Raw genomic sequence first — 20,807 nt, 5'->3', positions numbered from 1 at the left:
CGTAGCGTAGCCCCGTAATAATAAATTATTGCCTATTTTTTAAAAGTGACATGCGGGAAAGCATCTTTGAAGTCATACAAGAAAATGGTATCTGGTGGATGAGGTACAACCATAAGCTATGTATCCACATTCGTCAATGCTCGATGGTTTTACGCTCATTTGAACATGTCTCGACGTGTGTACCTTCTCGCTCTATGTTTTTTTGTTCGATATCGAGCAAACGGCTCGATGCGAAAAAGACTCAAGGGCCGCAATTCTTGCTCGATGTTCGATAGAAATTTACGATTTGGCTGAACGTCTTGGTGGCATGAATAATATGAAGTAGGAATGGAAGATAGTTAAGCGACAAAGAGGTTTCTTTATAACGAGCCTGTAAGTGGAGAAAATATTAGAGACCTAAACTGAGGTACCCAAGAAATGTGTGGAGGCGAACAAAGCATTATTGGGCGTAAGAAACAGAAAAAAATAGCAAGAGACCCGTGGGAATGAAGGCATTTTCAAAAAGAGATCAGGACTCACTAAAGATTATAGCGCCGATGGTGGTGAGTGATGATTGATGATGAACGATGATGACTGTTGGTTAGATTGTCTAGTACCACATGTGTATTGATTACTCTTCCGTTCCATCCTATGTTAACTTAAGAGTCGGCTGACGAGTTCAGTAAATACTAAGCCGTCATAATTAAAATAAAGCTGACGAGTTCAATAAATGCTACACCATCATAATTAATTATTCAATCATTTGCAATATAGCAAAGACGACTATGCAAATTCTGCGTTGGCGTAGCTAACAATAGCACAAAGGGTTTGGATTTTATTTTTGCTTGAATTACATATGTTGAAATGTGAACCACTAAATTCAACGTGTTGTAGAACTTTTCGATAATTCTTGAATCTTTTATTTGGAAACATTATATTATTTGAACTTTTCAAGAATGTTTCATGTTGCCAGAATGGATTAAACATTTTATTCCTGACAGCTTTAGAAAGATCCAACACAACCCCTCATATTGTAACAAAAAAAATGTTATTCCTAACACCAACAGGTTGCAGTCTAGTTAGTTTGCTTACAAAAATAAAGAAGGGTGATTTCTAGAAATGTGGTTGATAAAAAAAAGCTTACGGAAAGAGACGGTAAGCAGCCACACGCTGTTCCTGCTAGGGGCTGTCTCTTGTTTCTTGAAGCACACAAGCGGCAGAGTAACGGGCGCGCCCCCGATGGAGAAGGCGTCCATGCAGAATTCCTTGGGCCCGAGCATGGGCGGTTTGGAGTAGGGCACGAACAGCGAACCGTTGGACAGCAGGTAGAACTCGTCTTCGTACTTTTCGGCCGGGTACAGCGGGTATCTATAAACACCACACAGTTAACCTCGCAAGAACTGAACATTGCTAGCAATCAAGCACCCCTTGCGCTGGTGGCAATAAGGTGGAAATTATAAAATACGCCATAAAGAATACGTCAAAAAGTTTTTTTTAATTTAATCATTGAAGAAGATAATACTAATGAATAAAAATGATTCGCACACAGGTTCTTTGCTTACCTGAACAACGCCATTAACCACTCAATAAAAAGCCATAATCAAGTCTCAATGGGCGATATATGATATTGATCAATGATAGGATAGAGATCCTGGGTTCGATTCACACTTGCGAACATTACCCTCTTTGACAAATTATTTTAAGCAATAACTATTTTTTTTAAAGTGGCTCAGTGGCCCAGAGCGTCTGACCGGACATCAGAAGGTGCGGGTTCAATTCCCGTCGGCGGCATTTATTTTTACTCGGGAGATATTTTCAATTTGTATGGATATTTCAGGCGACTAATTATTGCTTATAATAATTTGTTATCCTTTGTGCTATGCATAAAAAGTCTTTTTCTTATAAACATTTGTTAATCATTGTAAAAAAAAACCTTTTTTTTATTTTCTGTGCCATGTTTTGTTTTATGTTTCGTTTAGAGTTATAAGTATTATCTTCAATAATTAAATATTACATTGCTGGATTTAACATTCAAAAGTTATTCCAATATATCAAATTCATTTCATTTTGTGAAGTTCCGGTCAGAAATTAAAAAGTAACTTAGCCAGATTTTACGATAAAACTATTTTAAAGACAACATCGACAGTTGAACCATTTTCAAAGGCTTGAAGATGTATTTTTTTATGCGTATTATCTAATAGCGTATTAGCTAAATTGATCAAGCCTTTGAAAATGGTTCAACTGTCGATTTTAATTCTACTTAATATGTATGGGTTAAACCCGGATAAAATAATGTTCATTTATGTGTTTATGGGCAATATTTCTAATGGTGGTGATGCCGTGGTCTCACTTCTAGACAAATAAAGAAACAACGTATCTACACCGACGGTGGATACCGCAAGGCTGTCCTAAAAGTTAGCACAAGAAGGAGGAGGTAATACGATACGACCTATTAAACAAAAGACAAACAATATTGAGGCAGATAAGGTAGATACACAAAGAACACCTTGTAAATCAATAGTTACCTCCAGACGGGCCGCACAATACACGTGAGCCGCTCCCAACTAGCAAGTAAACAATTAAGCAATCAAAAGGGTAAAATAAAGAGAATGAAATCAATTGTGACTATAACGGTATATTCGGGCCTTCTCAACAATGTTCAAGTATATATAGATAGTGTCTGGAAACTAGCGGGAAACTGGTGAATCAACATCACATTTGGTGTCAATTTTTTTGACATTTAAAACTTTTTTGATTTGAGCTTTTATTGTCGAGTAAATCAAGTTAAAATTGGTACTTTTTAGATCAAATTTTGAACAAAATTGGTCTCTCTTGATTACTATCAGCTGTATGGGCTTTTAAAATGCGTTGAAGTGTAGAACCAGCTACAAATTTGTTCAACCCTTTAGTTGGCAATAAAGTTAAAAAGAATTAAAAACGCCCAGATTGACTAAAAAAATATATTTTTGGGTTTTTAATGTGACGTAGATTCACCAGTTTCCGGACACCCTGTAAGTTAACTAACTTTCTAGTTAGAAGCGGGACAAGTGCCTTGTCGACCCATCTGGAGGCAACTAATGGAAAAAAACTGAACCGTTTCAAATTCGCTCTGAAGGCAAATATACTTGCCTATATGTTAATGTATAATCAGTATATTTGTATATACATTCATATTCCATACTAAAGACTTGCCTATATGTTAATGTACAATCAGTATATTTGTATATTATACATCCTTATTCCATACTAGCGACTTGCCTATATGTTAATGTATACTCAGTATGTTTGTATATACATCCTTATTCCACACTAACGACTTGCCTATATGTTAATATATAATCAGTATATTTGTATATACATCCATATTCCATACTAAAGACTTGCCTATATGTTAATGTACATATAATCAGTATATTTGTATATACATCCATATTCCATATTGCCGACTTGCCTATATGTTATGTACAATCAGTATATTTGCATATACATCCATATTCCATACTAACGACCTGCCTATATGTTAATGTATAATCAGTATATATGTATAAACATCCATATTCCATACTAACGTCTTGCCTATATGTTAATGTATAATCAGTATATTTGTATATACATCCATATTCCATATTGCCGACTTGCCTATATGTTATGTACAATCAGTATATTTGCATATACATCCATATTCCATACTAACGACCTGCCTATATGTTAATGTATAATCAGTATATATGTATAAACATCCATATTCCATACTAACGTCTTGCCTATATGTTAATGTATAATCAGTATATTTGTATATACATCCATATTCCATATTGCCGACTTGCCTATATGTTATGTACAATCAGTATATTTGCATATACATCCATATTCCATACTAACGACCTGCCTATATGTTAATGTATAATCAGTATATATGTATAAACATCCATATTCCATACTAACGTCTTGCCTATATGTTAATGTATAATCAGTACATTTAGATATAGATCCATATTCCATACTAACGACTTGCCTATATGATAATGTATAATCAGTATATTTGTAGGATGGTACTTACTTTCCATAAAGGCACGGATTCTCCGCTATAGTTTCATATTCATTAATTTTGTAGTCATAGAAACCGGTTTCATTGACTGCCTTGAAGTCAGGTTCGAAGGGTAGTGATGACGGGGAGCAGTACCTTGAGCCATCTGCAGAAGGCTCCGAGGAGAGATTCTGTCCGATGGGGCAGCATTTCCGCACCATTACCATCTTCATGGTGCCACCCAGACCTGATCCCTGCAGAAAGAAGAAGACGATTAGTTACATTTCATCATAAAACTTTCAAAATAAAATATTCCTTAATAGAACATTCGTGAGGAGCCGTTCCCAGTATTCACGGGTGAGCATGACGTCACCGGCTGAACTGCGAGCATTTCTGTTTGTATTCATTTCGATGGATTATTTACTTATTTATTTAGAATTTACGGCACAAGTGCCATTTACATACAAAGTTTTTATTCATTTTTTTTACGTATACATAGTGCTTTATTAAATTTTGACGAGAAAAATTAAAGAATTAAATTTAGTTAAAAAATAACAGTAAAGAAAAAAGCAATGACAATAGCCTGTTATGTAGTGACCTCATTAAAATAAGTGGCGTTAAAATGTGTTATTAGTGCAGCTTTATACTTTACAAGGGGAATATTAAAAGTATCTGCGATTTTAGCATAAAAGTTCCCAAGTGTGTACAATCTATTTATAACTGAGTTATATCCTGAGACTGTGGTATAATTGTCACAATAATACATACTAAAGGACCTTGATCTAATGGTAGGTACGTGAAATTGAATCAACATTAATATGTCAGGGCTATCCAACTGATAATTAAAAATTTTGTATAAAAATATAAGATCAAAAAATTTTCACTTAACTTAAGCAATTTTAATTAATATAATAAGAAATCATAATCTATTGTTTCTAAAGGAATTCCAAGCCTAAAATTAATACACCTCAAAAATTTGCATTGGACTCTTTCAATGGTATTAATGTGATTATTAAAGACAGGTGACCAAATTGTAGGGTTGTATTCTAGAATACTTCTAACAAGAGATGTGAATAGAATTTTTAATGTTATAATACGGTGACCAGGCTTACGCTAGTTTACATACATTATTTATCTGTAATCTTATAAATTCTATGAAATACGAGACTTACATTACGCATACGCAAAGGAATCGTTGGTTAAAATCCTTACGGTACGTGCTGATACACTCTGTGTACCTACGTGAATGAAAGATAGCACACGGCAGACCAGATGTTTTAGCACAGCATATACGAGTAGAATGCCTTAGTATCTCATTCATATATTTATAAAGTTTACTATTTCTCCATAGCATAAGAATAATGCCAGCTCTGTTAATTATCACCTCTCACTCAATCGTAATACATGAAATTAAAACCCCCGCATTCCGAATTTCTATAAAACATATTTCTTTTTAACACTTAAGGCGATGCACTATGTCGTGTAATATTTTGAATCGAGCCGCCATCAATAACACACCTTACGTAGATGGCGATAAGACTTAAATTCCCGCTTAATCCACCTGTTTTGATTTATGCAAGAAAAAAACATGGCCAAAAAGTGACTTTTATTTTATTTTGTGGATGTTCAGGAACAAAAATTTAATTTTTTTTCGATCATTTTATAAATAATTTAATTCGCCACATTATAAAATATAACCATAACCGAAAAAGGGTTCGTAAGTAGGAGACTTTGAACTTTAAAGCAGTTTTCATAGGCCTTATTTTTATGGGATTATAAAAAGACTTATCTAAAATACTCGATTATTTTAAAGGCTAAGATGTATTCTACTCGCAGTATTTAATTAAAGCATCTGAAACATTTCTAAGCGACCAAATTTTCAAACCAAAAGGATGAAAGTAGATTGAATGCTGTTGAAATGAGATCCCTGAGGCGTTTGTGTGGTAAATCCATGTTTGATCGTGTGAGGAATGTGGAGATCCGCAAAGAGTGCAAGGCTGATGTAAGCGTAATGAGTAAGATTAAGAAAGGGACGCTTAGATGGTTTGGGCATGTAGAGCGAATGAGCGAAGATAGGAGTGTAAGGAGGATATACGATGCAAATGCGAATGGTAGCAGAAATCGGGGACGCCCGAGGGAGACATGGCACGATCAAGTGAATCAGATACTCGAGTCGGGCCATGTCAAGAGTCAGAATAATAGAAGAGTATGTATGAGACGATGTATGAATGTGAATGAGGCAAGAAGTGTGTGCCAAGACCGAGTTGATGGCGGTCCGTCCTCTCTGCTTACCCCTACGAGGAAACGGCGTGATGGTTAGTTAGTTACGATGCGTATAGCGTAATGTGTCACCTACCTAAAGCTTTTAATTACTTAAAAAAATATAAACGTTATTTTTGGAGATACATTTGTCAAGCCGAAACGTTAATTGTATGAAATTCATTCGATAGAAAAAATCGCAAATTAAGCTCCAAAAATTATTAAAAACACGTTTTGTTCTGTTATAGGTATTACAAAAACACAGTGTATCTATAAATTCAACTAAAGCATTTGTCGAGAGATTTTTGCTCTATTTCAAACTAGTCCTGTTTTGTTAAATATTTTCACAATCGTTTTTTTTATATTAGCGCCCTTCCTATAACATTCGTATTTACATATCTCATTTTCAAACCAACTTTGAAAGCTTACTACGGACCTTAAGAGGAAGCTACACGCCAAAAATGTGTATATTCTTGGCATACCTTATATTGTAGGTAATAGGCATTAAAATCGCCTGACAAACGGAGTCTAGAAACGTTCGATTTCAAGCACAAAACTGGTTTCTATTTATTTTGTAAATAATTTTATAAGAAAGCAAAAAAGTTAATCAAGTGAAACTGTCACGGATAATCTTAGCTATAATACTTTATTTTTTTAAAGTTTTTTCTTTTACGCGTTCATACATCTCTATTTAAAAAATATTTTTTTAGTCGTTTACATTTATATTTTATGTTGAGTAATTTATTATTTTATTTGTATTCTACTCAAGCGAAACGATAGGAAAACTTTCAATTTATCTAAAGCATAATTTTTGGTATTCATAATTTACACTAATTCGTTATAAAGATTAATCAAAATGTCTACATTACTGATAACTGCAGTAGAGAGATATTTAGTATTTCTGTCCAACCTATGTTTTCCAGACCGCTCGGGAATTTTCCGGGGAAAATGAACTATTTATGAACTCACGTCAAGCAAACAGTTTCGGCATTCCGAGATTGCATAACGGAACTTTCACGAAACTCACTCACAAACATTCACATACCTAGGGTTCATTTAGAATTTTTCTAGTACTTGGATAGACTGACTTTTGGTCCGTTTCGGATTTCTTTCAAATTGTGATCAGTTGACAAGCATAACAAAGTTGTTGATACTTTTCTGCTGATAATTTTCGGCACATAATTGAGAACTTTCAAATGCAAAAAGTGGTGAACGGGCATTTGATGAAAAAATAGTATTGCTGATTTATTAAAATCCTGCTAAAACATGATGGCAGGCCATTTCCTAATAAAATATTAGTACATATATCGGAACACATATTCATGCAACTGCGATTATTATCCCGATTATTATAGTGACGAAATTAAATTAAATATCTTAATTTTTATGAACACGTGTTTCGCCATCCTCATAACACATTCATAGTTTACTGATTCGTTAAAGGTCCGCAGTCCCGTTTTTAACAGGAATACTAATAGTTTGACGAGATTTAAAAAAAATTAATAATATTTTATATCAGTTAGGCTTCTCCGAGTGTTACGTTTGAATTTTTGCGAAATCCTCGTTTCCAGTTTCAACAACAGGTGTTTTTTAAATGTCTTTTATTTTGCTGCTTACTTATTTGAATAGTAAGTAAGTAATCGTAAGTTACACAAAATTTTAATGAAGTACACCGAAATAAATGTCTATAATAGTATCATTTCATTCGTACAGCGGAATATTCCACCTCAGGTGTGTTTCACGTTCAATTGCTAATTTCAAAGCTATTTTTTATTTCGGCATTACAAATTTTGCCGGATCATCATTTAACCGCCGATTACTCGTCTGTCAGCGTTTGATAATCATTTCGAGTTAGAGTTGCTTACAAAGCGACGATGTAAAGCAATTTCAAATGTCAAATTGATAACAAAATGAAAAATAATGGGAGCGAAAGACTGGACTTCACCATTACCTACTCTATTTTCGGACAGGGCTGGAGAGAGAGGATACAATGTCACACATCTCGGTCTCAGTATTTTACTTCGACGTTAAAAATGGCGTGTTGGTTAATTAGTATAGCAAAAAAAAAAACAGATTAAGATTATTCTGAAAGACGCGGTTTATATTTTAACGATGATGAATATTTAAAAAAATGTGGCACTGAACTAAACAATCGGGTAACACTCACGCAAATTACAGTGCTTTCGCACGTTCGTGTTAATGAGGTATTGTGTCTAAAATTAACCATAGGTAACACTAAAACTACACTGTGCAAGCAGTTATATCAAAAGTATTCCAGTGAATTAAACTTTTTAAACGTTTTCATTATTTTGCTCAAGATTTACAAAAATGCCAATGAATTTAGATTTTGGGCTAGTTGTTTGAACGACTGTCCAAGCTAGTTCGAACCAGTATCGGTGTACACAAATACATTCAAACTTGCTCTCTTTAAAGTGATTTGCCTGTGTTACACGGGTCTAATGCAAAACGGGGTGTTTATTCATGATAATTTAAGAAAATAAATCGAATAAAGTTTCATAAACAAAGCAATACCAAATTATTATAAGCAATAATTAGTCGCCTGTAATATCAATACATATTGAAAATATCTCCCGTGTAAAAATAAATGCCGCCGAGGGGAATTGAACCATCGCCTTCTGATGTCCGGTCAGACGCTCTGAACCACTGAGCCACGTCGGCTTATTTCCAACAGACCAAATAATTCAATATGTACTAGTGCTTCAATCAACAATTACTGCTTATTATATTTTTTCACCTGTAAACAACCAACTTTATTTTTGTAGGAAAGGCTTCGTTAGTGCTAAATTTCCCACTATTATTATTGGTTATAATAATTTATTATCCTTTGTGCTATGCATAAAAACCTTGTCTTGTAAACATTAGTTGATAATTAAAAATAATAAAAACAATACGATTTTTTTAAATTGTCTAGTGTCATCGTAGCTTTACTTTTGCGAGTTGTACAATGTACCTATAATGCACTTTTTCGGATAACATCTGAGAGGCGTTAGGTTAGGTTAGGCATGTCTAGTAACAGCGGTTATTAACTTGAAAACATTTTCTAATTATCGTTTAAAAGATAAACAAATAAATTAATATTTGAACAGAACACTATAACAGCTGACCGAGCGCCGATAAATAATAATAATTATAAAGGTGTGTTTATACTAACGCTTTGCAAACCCCACAAAACTTAGAAACTTTTTTTATCTGGGCACTAATCAAAAAAATGTCTCTCGCGAAGTATCGACGTATTATTTAGCTATCAATTTTTTATTAGTATAGACATATTTACAAGGAAAACTTCCTCCCATTTCAGCCACATAAGTATTGAAGCCACGATGTGCAAGATCTTTCTCCACTACTATTTGATCAAACTTCCCCTGTACTCCGCTGTGTGATCTTATGCTACGTATACATACGCGAGCCGAACTGCCGCACTGATCCTCAACTTATGGGAAAGAAATTAATAAAACGCAAATGCTAACGCAAAATTGCTACGTTCCTTTCCCGTAATTCAGTTCGAAAATGTATACGTACCATTACAATAATAATTGTCGGTCCTCACAAAGGGACTAAGAATTGTAAAAAAATTACGCAAGGCAGATGTGAAACATCGCAATTGATTCTATTGAAGGACGTGAAAATGTAAGTAAACAATAATTTTATGATTATTAAAATAAACACAAATAAATATGTCAAAATTTAAAATTTTATCATCGTTTAGAACAGGTCTATTTTTCTAATTTTAGTGAGAATAGAAGCAATTATACCGCACAGAGTTTTGGCAGCCGGGCAGAAAAAGCCGAAGAGTCACAAGGCTGGCCGAATGATGCAACGTTACAAGAGCGTCATCCCTTCTTGCATTACTTGCTACTAAAGAGTCGGTTTTACGCCCTAGACGCGCTAAGAGATGTTTCACGTGTATTTCCTACGATAATTTTTATAAAATGCGCTGTGTAACCTAAAATTACCTACTAATAAATTTACAGACCACCATAAACAAAAAAATGCCTGCTAATTATTTTTAAGCTAGCCGGAATGAATTTTTAGTTTGGGTAAAGGCGCAGCACAAACCTACGAATGTTTATTGATTTTTTCACGAAAGGGCCACCCTTCCCCATCTCCCCAACAACCCAACTAGGCCGCACCTTCCCCGGGGCGGGTAGGGGTAGGCAGTTACAGTTGCTACAGGTAACTAACTAATGGCGCGGGACTGGTGCAGTCAGATTCATATGCGAACGAACACCATAAAAAAGAGAGAAAAAAAACGAAGAACAGAAATTACAGTCAGATTCAAATGCGAACGAACACTATAAAAAAGGGAGAAAAAAAAACGAAAACAGAAATTAGTTCAGAAAAACACCGAGATGTGTTTGTACCTGCTAAACTAGGTAAGAACTACGAGTATACGTTTGTTAGCAGGTGAAACAATAATATTTTACATATATATAATAATTGTTACTAAATAGACTAATTACGTTTGCACGTGCATTGGTGCGTAATTTGAAATTGAATTTTGTGTAGTGCGTAATATTATTTATCAACGAACCTTTAATTTTCAAGATTGGAACTAATATCAAACAAGCGATAAAGTAGGTACATAAAAACAATATTTTATTAATAAACTAGATGAAGTCTTCGGCGTTGCCCGTGTTTCATTAATCTCGGAATAAAACTGTAGATTTGTATAAAAATCAATACCACGCAGCCCGCCACAAAGGCACTCTCATTTATAATTAGAAGATAGAAGTTAGATAATTATTTATTTGAAACGTGTGTTCCTCTTGTTTAAATGTTCGGCAGATGTCGTAATTTTTCAAGTTTATGATCTTGCTGGTTTTAACATGTAGAGTAGATGGTGGAGAGGGCCAGGAGAAAATATTGAGACACGCAAGTGAATGTGAGAAGAAAACGGCAACGTATACGTGGTCAATCAAGTAAACTAAACCTGCCTACCTCTGCGCAGAAAAGCATGATGGTTGCTTAGTCAGGTACCACAGAACTGAGGCCGTAGTCAAATACATTTTTATTTAGTACTAGCTGAACCACGCCAGTCTGCTCGCTCAGAGAAAAAATAGCGCGTGTTTCTTTCACGTCCAACTGTTTTTCCCTGTCACAGGTGACATCTGTGTAATGTAGTTAAATAAAATAAGAAGACACGCGTATTCGAATGCAATGTTGTGTCAAAATTTCAAAGCAATCGGTGAAGAACTATCGGAAAATTAAGATTTTGAACCAACAAACATTTACATGTTTATTTATTATTATAAACGCCCTGTTGGTCTTTTACATATATGTTGTGTACTTAACGTGATATACTGCATGATACAGGAGTTTTTTAAAGTTTAGATAACTAAATTTAAATATAAATCTTTAAGGCGATGCACTACGTCGTGAAATATTTTAAATCGAGCCGTTATCAATAACACCCCTTACGTAGATGGCGATAAGGTTTAAATTTCCGCCTAACATCATCCGCCTGTTTTGATTTATGCAAGAAAAAAACATGGCCAAAAAGTGCCTTTTATTTTATTTTGTTAATGTTCCGGCATAAATATTTAATTTTTTTACGATAATTTTATAAATAACTTAATTTGCCACATTATATAATAAAATCATAACCGAAAATGGGTTTGTAAGTAGGAGATTGTGAACTTTAAAGCAGTTTACCTAGGCCTTATACATTATTTTTTTCTGGACTTATAAAAAGACTTATCTAAAAAATACTCGATTATTTCAAAGGCCAAGATGTATTCTACTCGCAGTATTTAATAAGAGCATCTGAAACATTTCTAGGCGACCAAATTTTCAAACCAAAAACACATGATTTTGCATCACTACGTAGTGCATCGCCTTAAGATAGGGATGTACAGCGTTGTCTTTTATTTATATAGAATAGATAAAGGATTGCTGGTTATAAATTTGTACGCTACCGTGAGCTTAAGCCAATATTAATTAAATGTAGGTTTGTTGGTGTTCAGAAATTAATAGAGCTGACTGTGTCATGAAAAGCTACATCGTTCCTCATATTTACACGCAGATTTCATTATAACTTCAAATATAGGCAGCGGGTCAATAACATCAATGATTGGCTACTGGTTACAGGTATCTACTATGGAAAACTCCATTCACAGAAAACAAATCATTTTCAGAAATTAACTAATACATTTCATAGCATCAATAAAAACAAACCAGGGAAATGCGATGACAATTGATTTTTTTTATCAATAAACTGCATTTATTTCTAGTGAAAACTGAGAAGTTGACTATCCCACTGTGCTTTACGAATAGATTTCCTGTTTTTTATTCATAAATTAACCGATGTAGTTGTTTTCAGTGGAAACTTTAAGGTAATTTGTTCGCTTTTAGGAACAGCTTACATGGTGTCATAGAAATTGTGGTCTCACTTACTAGAGAAAACACCATGCTTTATATTTAAATCTAGAAGTTGACAAAATAAAAATAAAATTTAAATGTATACCTTTACAAAACCATGGGTTCTGACCGCAAATTGAAAATAAAATTGTGAAACTTCGTGAATTTTTTTAAAGTTATTTTTATATTTTATAACAAAAATTATTTATTTATTTTTAGTTATAAAACTTTTTTATATAACACAATGATTCGAAACACGAAATTCTCTAAATGATACTGAAAACCTTATAAAAATCCGTTGCGTAGTTTAGAAGAACTAAGCGCACACACAGACAGACGCTGAGAGCGACATTATTTTATATTGTTTATAGATAATGACTGTTCTTCCATTATAAGACATTTACTTGTGGATGGAAGAGGAGTGTAAATTTGTAAAAAAATAACAGTTTAATAACACGTCATTTATTTGTTCGGTGTCAGTAATTTTAGTAAAAAAAATAAAGTGAGCCATGTTTATTTTCTAATAATATATTTTGGAATCGTATTTCATTATCTTTCAAAAACAGTTGTTAGTTTTCAGAGACGTTCAGAAATAATCCGTTTATTTTAACTTTATTGCAAACCGGAAATACTCCGACCATCTGACATATTAGGCTTCGGCGGTTAAAGGACCATAGCTTATAAGCATCACGTAGAAGATGCTGTACAAATTTCATGAAACCGGAGATCACCGTTCGTGAGTTACTTGCAGCTTCAAAAATCAATTTTATTTATTATAATCAGTACGACATAATAATATTCTACAGTCGATCCAATTTTTTTTCTAAAACAATGAGCAAAAAGAACGAAAACATTTACAATTATAAAAAAATATACGTTTTGTACGTATTTTCTTTCTAACCTGCGGGCACGAACTGAAATCGGGACACATTTTAAGAATTCATGAAAGCGGGACTGAATAACTTTTTGTTTACTCGCCCTTCGTATACTTACCGCCATATACACATACATAGCGAGATTAATAAACGAGATTACATTTTGATATTGCTAAATTTGAAAATATATCCCATTTAAAAAGTAAAATAAAAGTTTTCTCTGCCTAAGATATCACCCACTTGAAAACTGAATAAGCGAAAATTTGGGCTTCTGTGTAATGAATGCGTTCCAGTTTTGTCGTAATATACCACATTCTTTTTCAATTTTTTCTGGCTTTCATATTTCAAGGAATATACTACTAAACTTGATTCATGAAATATATATACAGGGTGTCCAGGGGTAAAGTGCGCTAACTTCGGAGGATGATGCAACATAAAGTAAAAAAAAAAAACTTATTTCGATCTTCTCATGTTTTAAGGTGGTTTTTAGGTAAAAAAATGAAATTGTTTGTATGGGAAAATAAACGTTTATATATAAAATTTTAACATTCTAAGCTACTGTAATACTATTCTCTTAGGATAGCAATGAACTGTTTTTGGAAGCCTAAATTCGTTACTGCTTCTCATAGGATAGCAATGAACTGTCTTTGGAAGCCTAAATTCGTTACTGCTTCTCATAGGATAGCAAAGAACTGTCTTTGGAAGCCTAAATTCGTTACTGCTTCTCATAGGATAGCAATGAACTGTCTTTGGAAGCCTAAATTCGTTACTGCTTCTCATAGGATAGCAAAGAACTGTCTTTGGAAGCCTACATTCGTTGCTGCTTCTCATAGGATAGCAATGAACTGTCTTTGGAAGCCTAAATTCGTTACTGCTTCTCATAGGATAGCAAAGAACTGTCTTCGGAAGCCTAAATTCGTTACTGCTTCTCATAGGATAGCAATGAACTGTCTTTGGAAGCCTAAATTCGTTACTGCTTCTCATAGGATAGCAAAGAACTGTCTTTGGAAGCCTAAATTCGTTGCTGCTTCTCATAGGATAGCAATGAACTGTCTTTGGAAGCCTAAATTCGTTACTGCTTCTCATAGGATAGCAATGAACTGTCTTTGGAAGCCTAAATTCGTTACTGCTTCTCATAGGATAGCAATGAACTGTCTTTGAAAGCCTAAATTCGTTACTGCTTCTCATAGGATAGCAATGAACTGTCTTTGGAAGCCTAAATTCGTTACTGCTTCTCATAGGATAGCAATGAACTGTCTTTGAAAGCCTAAATTCGTTACTGCTTCTCATAGGATAGCAATGAACTGTCTTTGGAAGCCTAAATTCGTTACTGCTTCTCATAGGATAGCAATGAACTGTCTTTGAAAGCCTAAATTCGTTACTGCTTCTCATAGGATAGCAATGAACTGTCTTTGGAAGCCTAAATTCGTTACTGCTTCTCATAGGATAGCAATGAACTGTCTTTGAAAGCCTAAATTCGTTACTGCTTCTCATAGGATAGCAATGAACTGTCTTTGGAAGCCTAAATTCGTTACTGCTTCTCATAGGATAGCAATGAACTGTCTTTGAAAGCCTAAATTCGTTACTGCTTCTCATAGGATAGCAATGAACTGTCTTTGGAAGCCTAAATTCGTTGCTGTTTCTCATAGGATAGCAATGAACTGTACACGGATAAAAATGAGTATTGCTAATTTATTAAGAATCTCTTCAAATTATTGATAATCCAGTTAAAAACAAGATTGCAGACCGTTTTCTGATAAACTTTTAGTAAATACATATCGGAACTAGTGTTCGTGCACCTGCATTTGTCTTGATAATTGATAGTGATGAAATGTGAAAATATCACCTTTTTTATTACGTGTTCCGACATCGTGATATTACATTCGTATTTTAATAAAATTTTATTAGCAAACTTATAAATTTATTCGTTAAGGGCCTGCAATCCTGTTTTTAATAGAATTACGAATAAATTGAAGAGATTTTTAATAAATTAGCGATTCTCGTTTTTCTCCGTGTACTATTAATACTAACACTTTTTAACATATTTATAATCTGGTAACATTTTATTTTTTAACTTAAAAAACATTATAAGCTAAACGTTGCGACACACTTGGAATATTGAGTTGGCGTTACATTGTTTTTATCATTCTGCTACGGCACAATATAGACATAGACATCATGCTTCTGTTCTGAATTAAGATCATTCCATTCTTATAAGGTGGTCTCTTTATGTGTCATTATTGAGGCGGTCTCTCACCAAAGCCGTGTTGGTAGTTAACTTAACTCTTGTGAACGATCTGGAAATATATGTACTTATCATTAAGTTAAATTCTACATTAGGAGGTTGGCAAAAGTAGTGGCGCTCCATAGAAATGGCAGAACTCTTCAAGGGTTTATTCGTCAATAATTCACAACAATGGGTTAATTTTTAGATTATATGAAAGTATCTATATGTCGATTTTAATATTAAGGCCACGTAGTGTTAACATTTGGAATCGGGCCGCTAACAATAACACTCCTTATGAATATGGAGATAAGGTTTAAATTCTCGCTTAACACGAGCCGCAGCTTTTGATTTTTGCAAGAAAAAATTATCGCTAGAAAGTTGTGTTTTATTTTATTTTTCGAAGTTCAGGCACAAATATTTCAAAAAAAATTTGATCATTTGCTAAAGCACAAAGTTTGCCACATTATGAAATAAAACCATAACCGAAAAAAGGTTGGTAAATAGGAGATTTTGAACTCTATTACTCATACTTTATTTTTTTCTCAGCTTATTAAACGACTTATCACTGCTCGATTGTTTCTAAGGCCAAGGTGTGTTCTACTCGCAGTATCAAAGCATTTAAAATATTCTTAAGTGACCAAATTTTCAAACAAATATAACATGATTTTGCATGACTATGTAGTGCTTCGCCTTAACTACTTTTAATACACTTGTCCTCCTCATAACAAATGACACAATTTTTTTAAGGCGTAGAAATGAAACTTAACAACTGATTTTCGTACAATCAAAATCCATGAATATGACAGCCAACATTTTACCGCCAAGATTAAAGAATATTTCAAGTTTGGAAGCTTCATTTTACAATTACCGGGAATTACTTTTGATCTGAATATTCTGAATACCCACAGGGGAGGATGGAGCAGGGAGTGATTGGAACTTGGGGTACTGCAGACGGAAGGGATTGGAACATGGGGGAATGAAAGGGGGGATTAAAGAAGCGATGGGGATTAGAGCAAGATTAGGTTCCAAGTAATTTCCAAGGCAGAGCAGTCATTACTCTTCATCTCGTATCGGGTTGTATGAAAGATTTGCCGGCGCCTAATTGGGAAGTACGAGAAAGGTCTGATAAATACGTAAATTGGTTTCGCGAAGTAATCCCTTCTTTCCTGATTGTTTGTGAATATAATTATATACCCATAAATTGTACTTGATTACAGGTAGAATGAGGATATAGTTACATTGTCGATGTCGAGAGCATGGAGAGGGCTTGAAAATTATTACTGGAGCAGTAAAAATAATTGTTTTATTTAGCAAGTTTCATCTTTTCTAAATAGTATAAAACAAATTCGCTATATACGTCTGTCTGTGCGCTTAGTTCTTCTAAACTACACAACTGATTTTGATAGGGTTCAAACTATCATTTAGAGAATTTCTCCCGGAAAGTTTATATATACGCGGTGAAAATTTACTGACACGAAATACTGTTAATTTAATAAAAATGTGGTAAAATTATTCGTTTTACTGTTAAAAATGGGACTGCGGGCCTATAACGAATGTAATTAAATAAAATCGCTAAAATTTTGAAACGGTTTAATCATCGTTCGACAGCCCCCGTAGTCGAGGGTAAGGCTCTCGACTAGCAATTCGGAGGTCGCGGGTTCTTATCCCAATGTGGAAAGAAAAAATATTTTATTGATTTGTGTTATTTTACAGTTTGATCATTTAAAATAATATGAGGTATATTTGCGGCACGTTTCAGTGTGGAAGGTACTCTCAGTATCGCCCTGGTACAACCATTTAGAATTGAAACGTTGGTTGATATGATTTTAGCCGTGTTTGGTGACCAGATCTGAATAGCCAGGCACCTTCCTCTTTCCCATATCCTTCCCCTCCTCACTACCTTTAGTATCATAATATACACTAAGAAAACTTTTTAAAAGATTACTAATTTATGCAGAATCTCTTAAAATTATTCGTATTCTTGTTAAAAACGGGACTGCAGGCCTTTAACGAATGAATTGACATAGTCCCTGATAAAATATCAGTAAAATGTCGGAACACGTGTTCATAAAATTTCTAATATTTTCGCATTTCGTCATTATTTAATAACAGGATATATTATTAAAATACTAATAGTTTATTAGGCCTACTATCATTTTTTTAACAGGATTTTAATAAATCACCAATACTCACTTTTTTCCATGTGCGATAAAAGAAAATCGTGGTGTAATTCCATCGATATAATATTTATCATGACAAGAAAATTATGAGAATTACTTTCAACACAAATGATTATAAATTGTACACTAGTGCATAAATATACTGATACCAATTACGTAAAATAAGCTGTAATCGATTCTACCCACAGACACCAGATATACCTATTTTAAAAGATTGCATGTAAATTATTATTACATAGTTTCATTGCTAAAAAATTACACATGACTATCAGAATATCAAATAATAATAATAATAATGATTTATTGTCTTCTTTTCTTAGTAACATATAGAGTAATGTTATCCTCACTGGGATCTCCCGTGCTGAGGATTTCATTTACATATTATAATTTAATTATTAGAAATTAATATTACAACAAAGTAACATATGAATTTAATTATAAACATATGTCGTATAAATAAAGGTATAGATGTATGCATACGCATTAGGTACACATAACTTTAATATCTTAAAATTTATAATCTGAAATTATTTAATCCCGATACTGATAACGAATTAGCTTTAGAGATTATCATTTTTTTCATATTCTCTCGTGATGCCGTATGGATGTCATCATTTGGGAGATTCCTACATAACTGTATATTTATTTATAGTCAACGGAAGTTAGTAATTCAGCGAACTTTAGTATGTAATCAAGAAAGGTATTTGATTATTTATTGTATTTATTTATCAATTTTCGGGAAATCGACAGTTTACTTTTATTTCAGTCTGAACAAAAGTATTATACAGCCAAAATAAAACCAATTATGGATTTCCTCCTTCTGACTTTACCTCTACTGAGACAGCATAATAAGGAATTAGTAAATTAAATGTGTTAGAAAGGAATATGTATTCAAAATTTTATACAAAGCAAAAGATATATATTAAACGAAAAATTACAAAACAAAACATTTATCAATACATTTATAGCCATGGAGATAGGTTGCAGATATAAATCAAATCATAATAGAAATATAAACAATAGAGACATAACATTATTCACAAACCATCAGAGTAATATTCTTTTATTGACCTCTTGTATTTGGTAAGTTCACAATTGAAAATATCCACCTTGGATAATACTCTATTGTAATTATTGCATAGTCTTTTAGGCAAGAATTCTGCTTAGAATTCGTTTTGCATTGATCCACCCCGAACATTATTATGTGTATCTACCACCACAATATGCTAGGTATATTATGGTACGTATACATTTGCGAACCGAGTCACGAATTACGGGAAAGGAACGAAGCGACTGAAAGCTTCGTTTCGCGCCATTTGCGAGTTCTTAGTTTCTTTCCCATAAGTTGAGGTTCAATTCGGCAGTTCGGCTCGCGTATGTATACGTAGCATTAGGACCTACCGGTTACCACCAGATAACTCAATATAATTACAATTCAACACACATTTAAAAGGTGATATCAAATCATGAAAAGTGATGAAAAAAAACTATGTTAAATAGGTTAGTTTTTATTTCATCGCTTTTCATGAGTTTATATCACTTTTTAAAGGTGTGTTGAATTGTCACTGTGTTGAGTTTTCATTGAATAATTTTTGTACTGATTATCCAGCTGTATTTACTTTTGTTAACTTCAGTTCTTTCAGCCATGCTTTGATTTGTTTGAAAATAATGATCGTTTAAAGAAGTTTTTTTTCTTATTGGTTCCGATATAGTTTCCGTAATGGGCATCAGTGTGAAAAAAGGTGACCAAATAATCCATCAAAATTCAACACACCTTTATAAATGTATAAAAAGTGATATAAAGTCACGAAAAGTGATGAAACAAAAATAGGTTAAATAGATTACGTAGGTTATGTTTATAGATTAGTTTTTCATCGCTTTTAGTATATATTTTTTACATTAACCCCAAACAGGAAAATAATTGCCCTCTAGACCCCTATGTCATCTTTGGGTATGCTTGCGGAGGTTTTTTTTTAATGAAATGTAGGAGAGGAAGTTTTGGGAAGGAAAAGGGTACGAGGGATGGGTAAGAATTTCAGGTAAGGTTCAGAAGTGACGGACGTATGATCTATCCTTCCCGCTGCAGCGCAAGGTGGTCAAGAGAGATCAATTGGAGAAGTCACAGAGTCTCCCCAAACCAACCTCTCCCAATCCGGTACGCCGCGTAGCTGTTGAGTAGGGCCATCCTAAACACACCTCACCCGATGAACCCGGGCACCCCTGCTAAGTCAAAAAACGTGGAAAACCACTTGGGGTGACCTATGGCAGAGGTGTTGGTTATCCAATAAATGATTCCCGGGGTGGCGGTACCCAAACCAACCACCCAAATTATAAATGACTTTATATCGCTATCATTGTAAATGACTATACCACTATCATTGTAAATGACTTTATATAACAATCATTTTAAATTACTTTATATCACTATCATTTTAAATTACTTTATATCACTATCATCGTAAATGACTATACCACTATTATTGTAAATGACTTTATATAACAATCATTATAAATGACTTTATATCACTATCATTTTAAATTACTTTATATCACTATCATCGTAAATGACTTTATATCACTATCATTGTAAATTACTTTATATCACTATCATTGTAAATGACTATACCACTATCATTGTAAATGACTTTATATAACAATCATTATAAATGACTTTATATTACTATCATTTTAAATTACTTTATATCACCATCATCGTAAATGACTTTATATCACTATCATTTTAAATTACTTTATATCACTATCATCGTAAATTACTTTATATCACTATCATTGCAAATGACTATACCACTATCATTGTAAATGACTTTATATAACAATCATTATAAATGACTTTATATTACTATCATTTTAAATTACTTTAT

The 20,807-nt window shown here is 33.5% G+C and overlaps 1 protein-coding gene across 1 annotated transcript in view; it reads right to left on the bottom strand.

Annotated features, from left to right (window-relative positions):
- Nucleotides 1-20,807, bottom strand: part of LOC149420300 (putative G protein-coupled receptor Mth-like 1) — a 122,145-nt gene that overhangs the window by 72,566 nt on the left and 28,772 nt on the right. Inside the window, exons 2-3 of the mRNA XM_089636079.1 lie at nt 4,040-4,260; nt 1,124-1,347 (exon numbers count right to left, since the gene is read on the bottom strand). Coding sequence (XP_089492205.1) covers nt 1,124-1,347; nt 4,040-4,260 — 445 coding nt within the window. The remainder of the gene's footprint in view (nt 1-1,123; nt 1,348-4,039; nt 4,261-20,807) is intronic.

Source organism: Hesperophylax consimilis, chromosome 10 (assembly GCF_061612785.1).
Source record: "Hesperophylax consimilis isolate HC1 chromosome 10, BYU_Hcon_1.0, whole genome shotgun sequence".
NCBI lineage: Eukaryota > Metazoa > Arthropoda > Insecta > Trichoptera > Limnephilidae > Hesperophylax > Hesperophylax consimilis.
The sequence above is the reverse complement of the archived record's forward strand: the minus strand, read 5'-3'. Positions and strand labels throughout refer to the sequence as shown.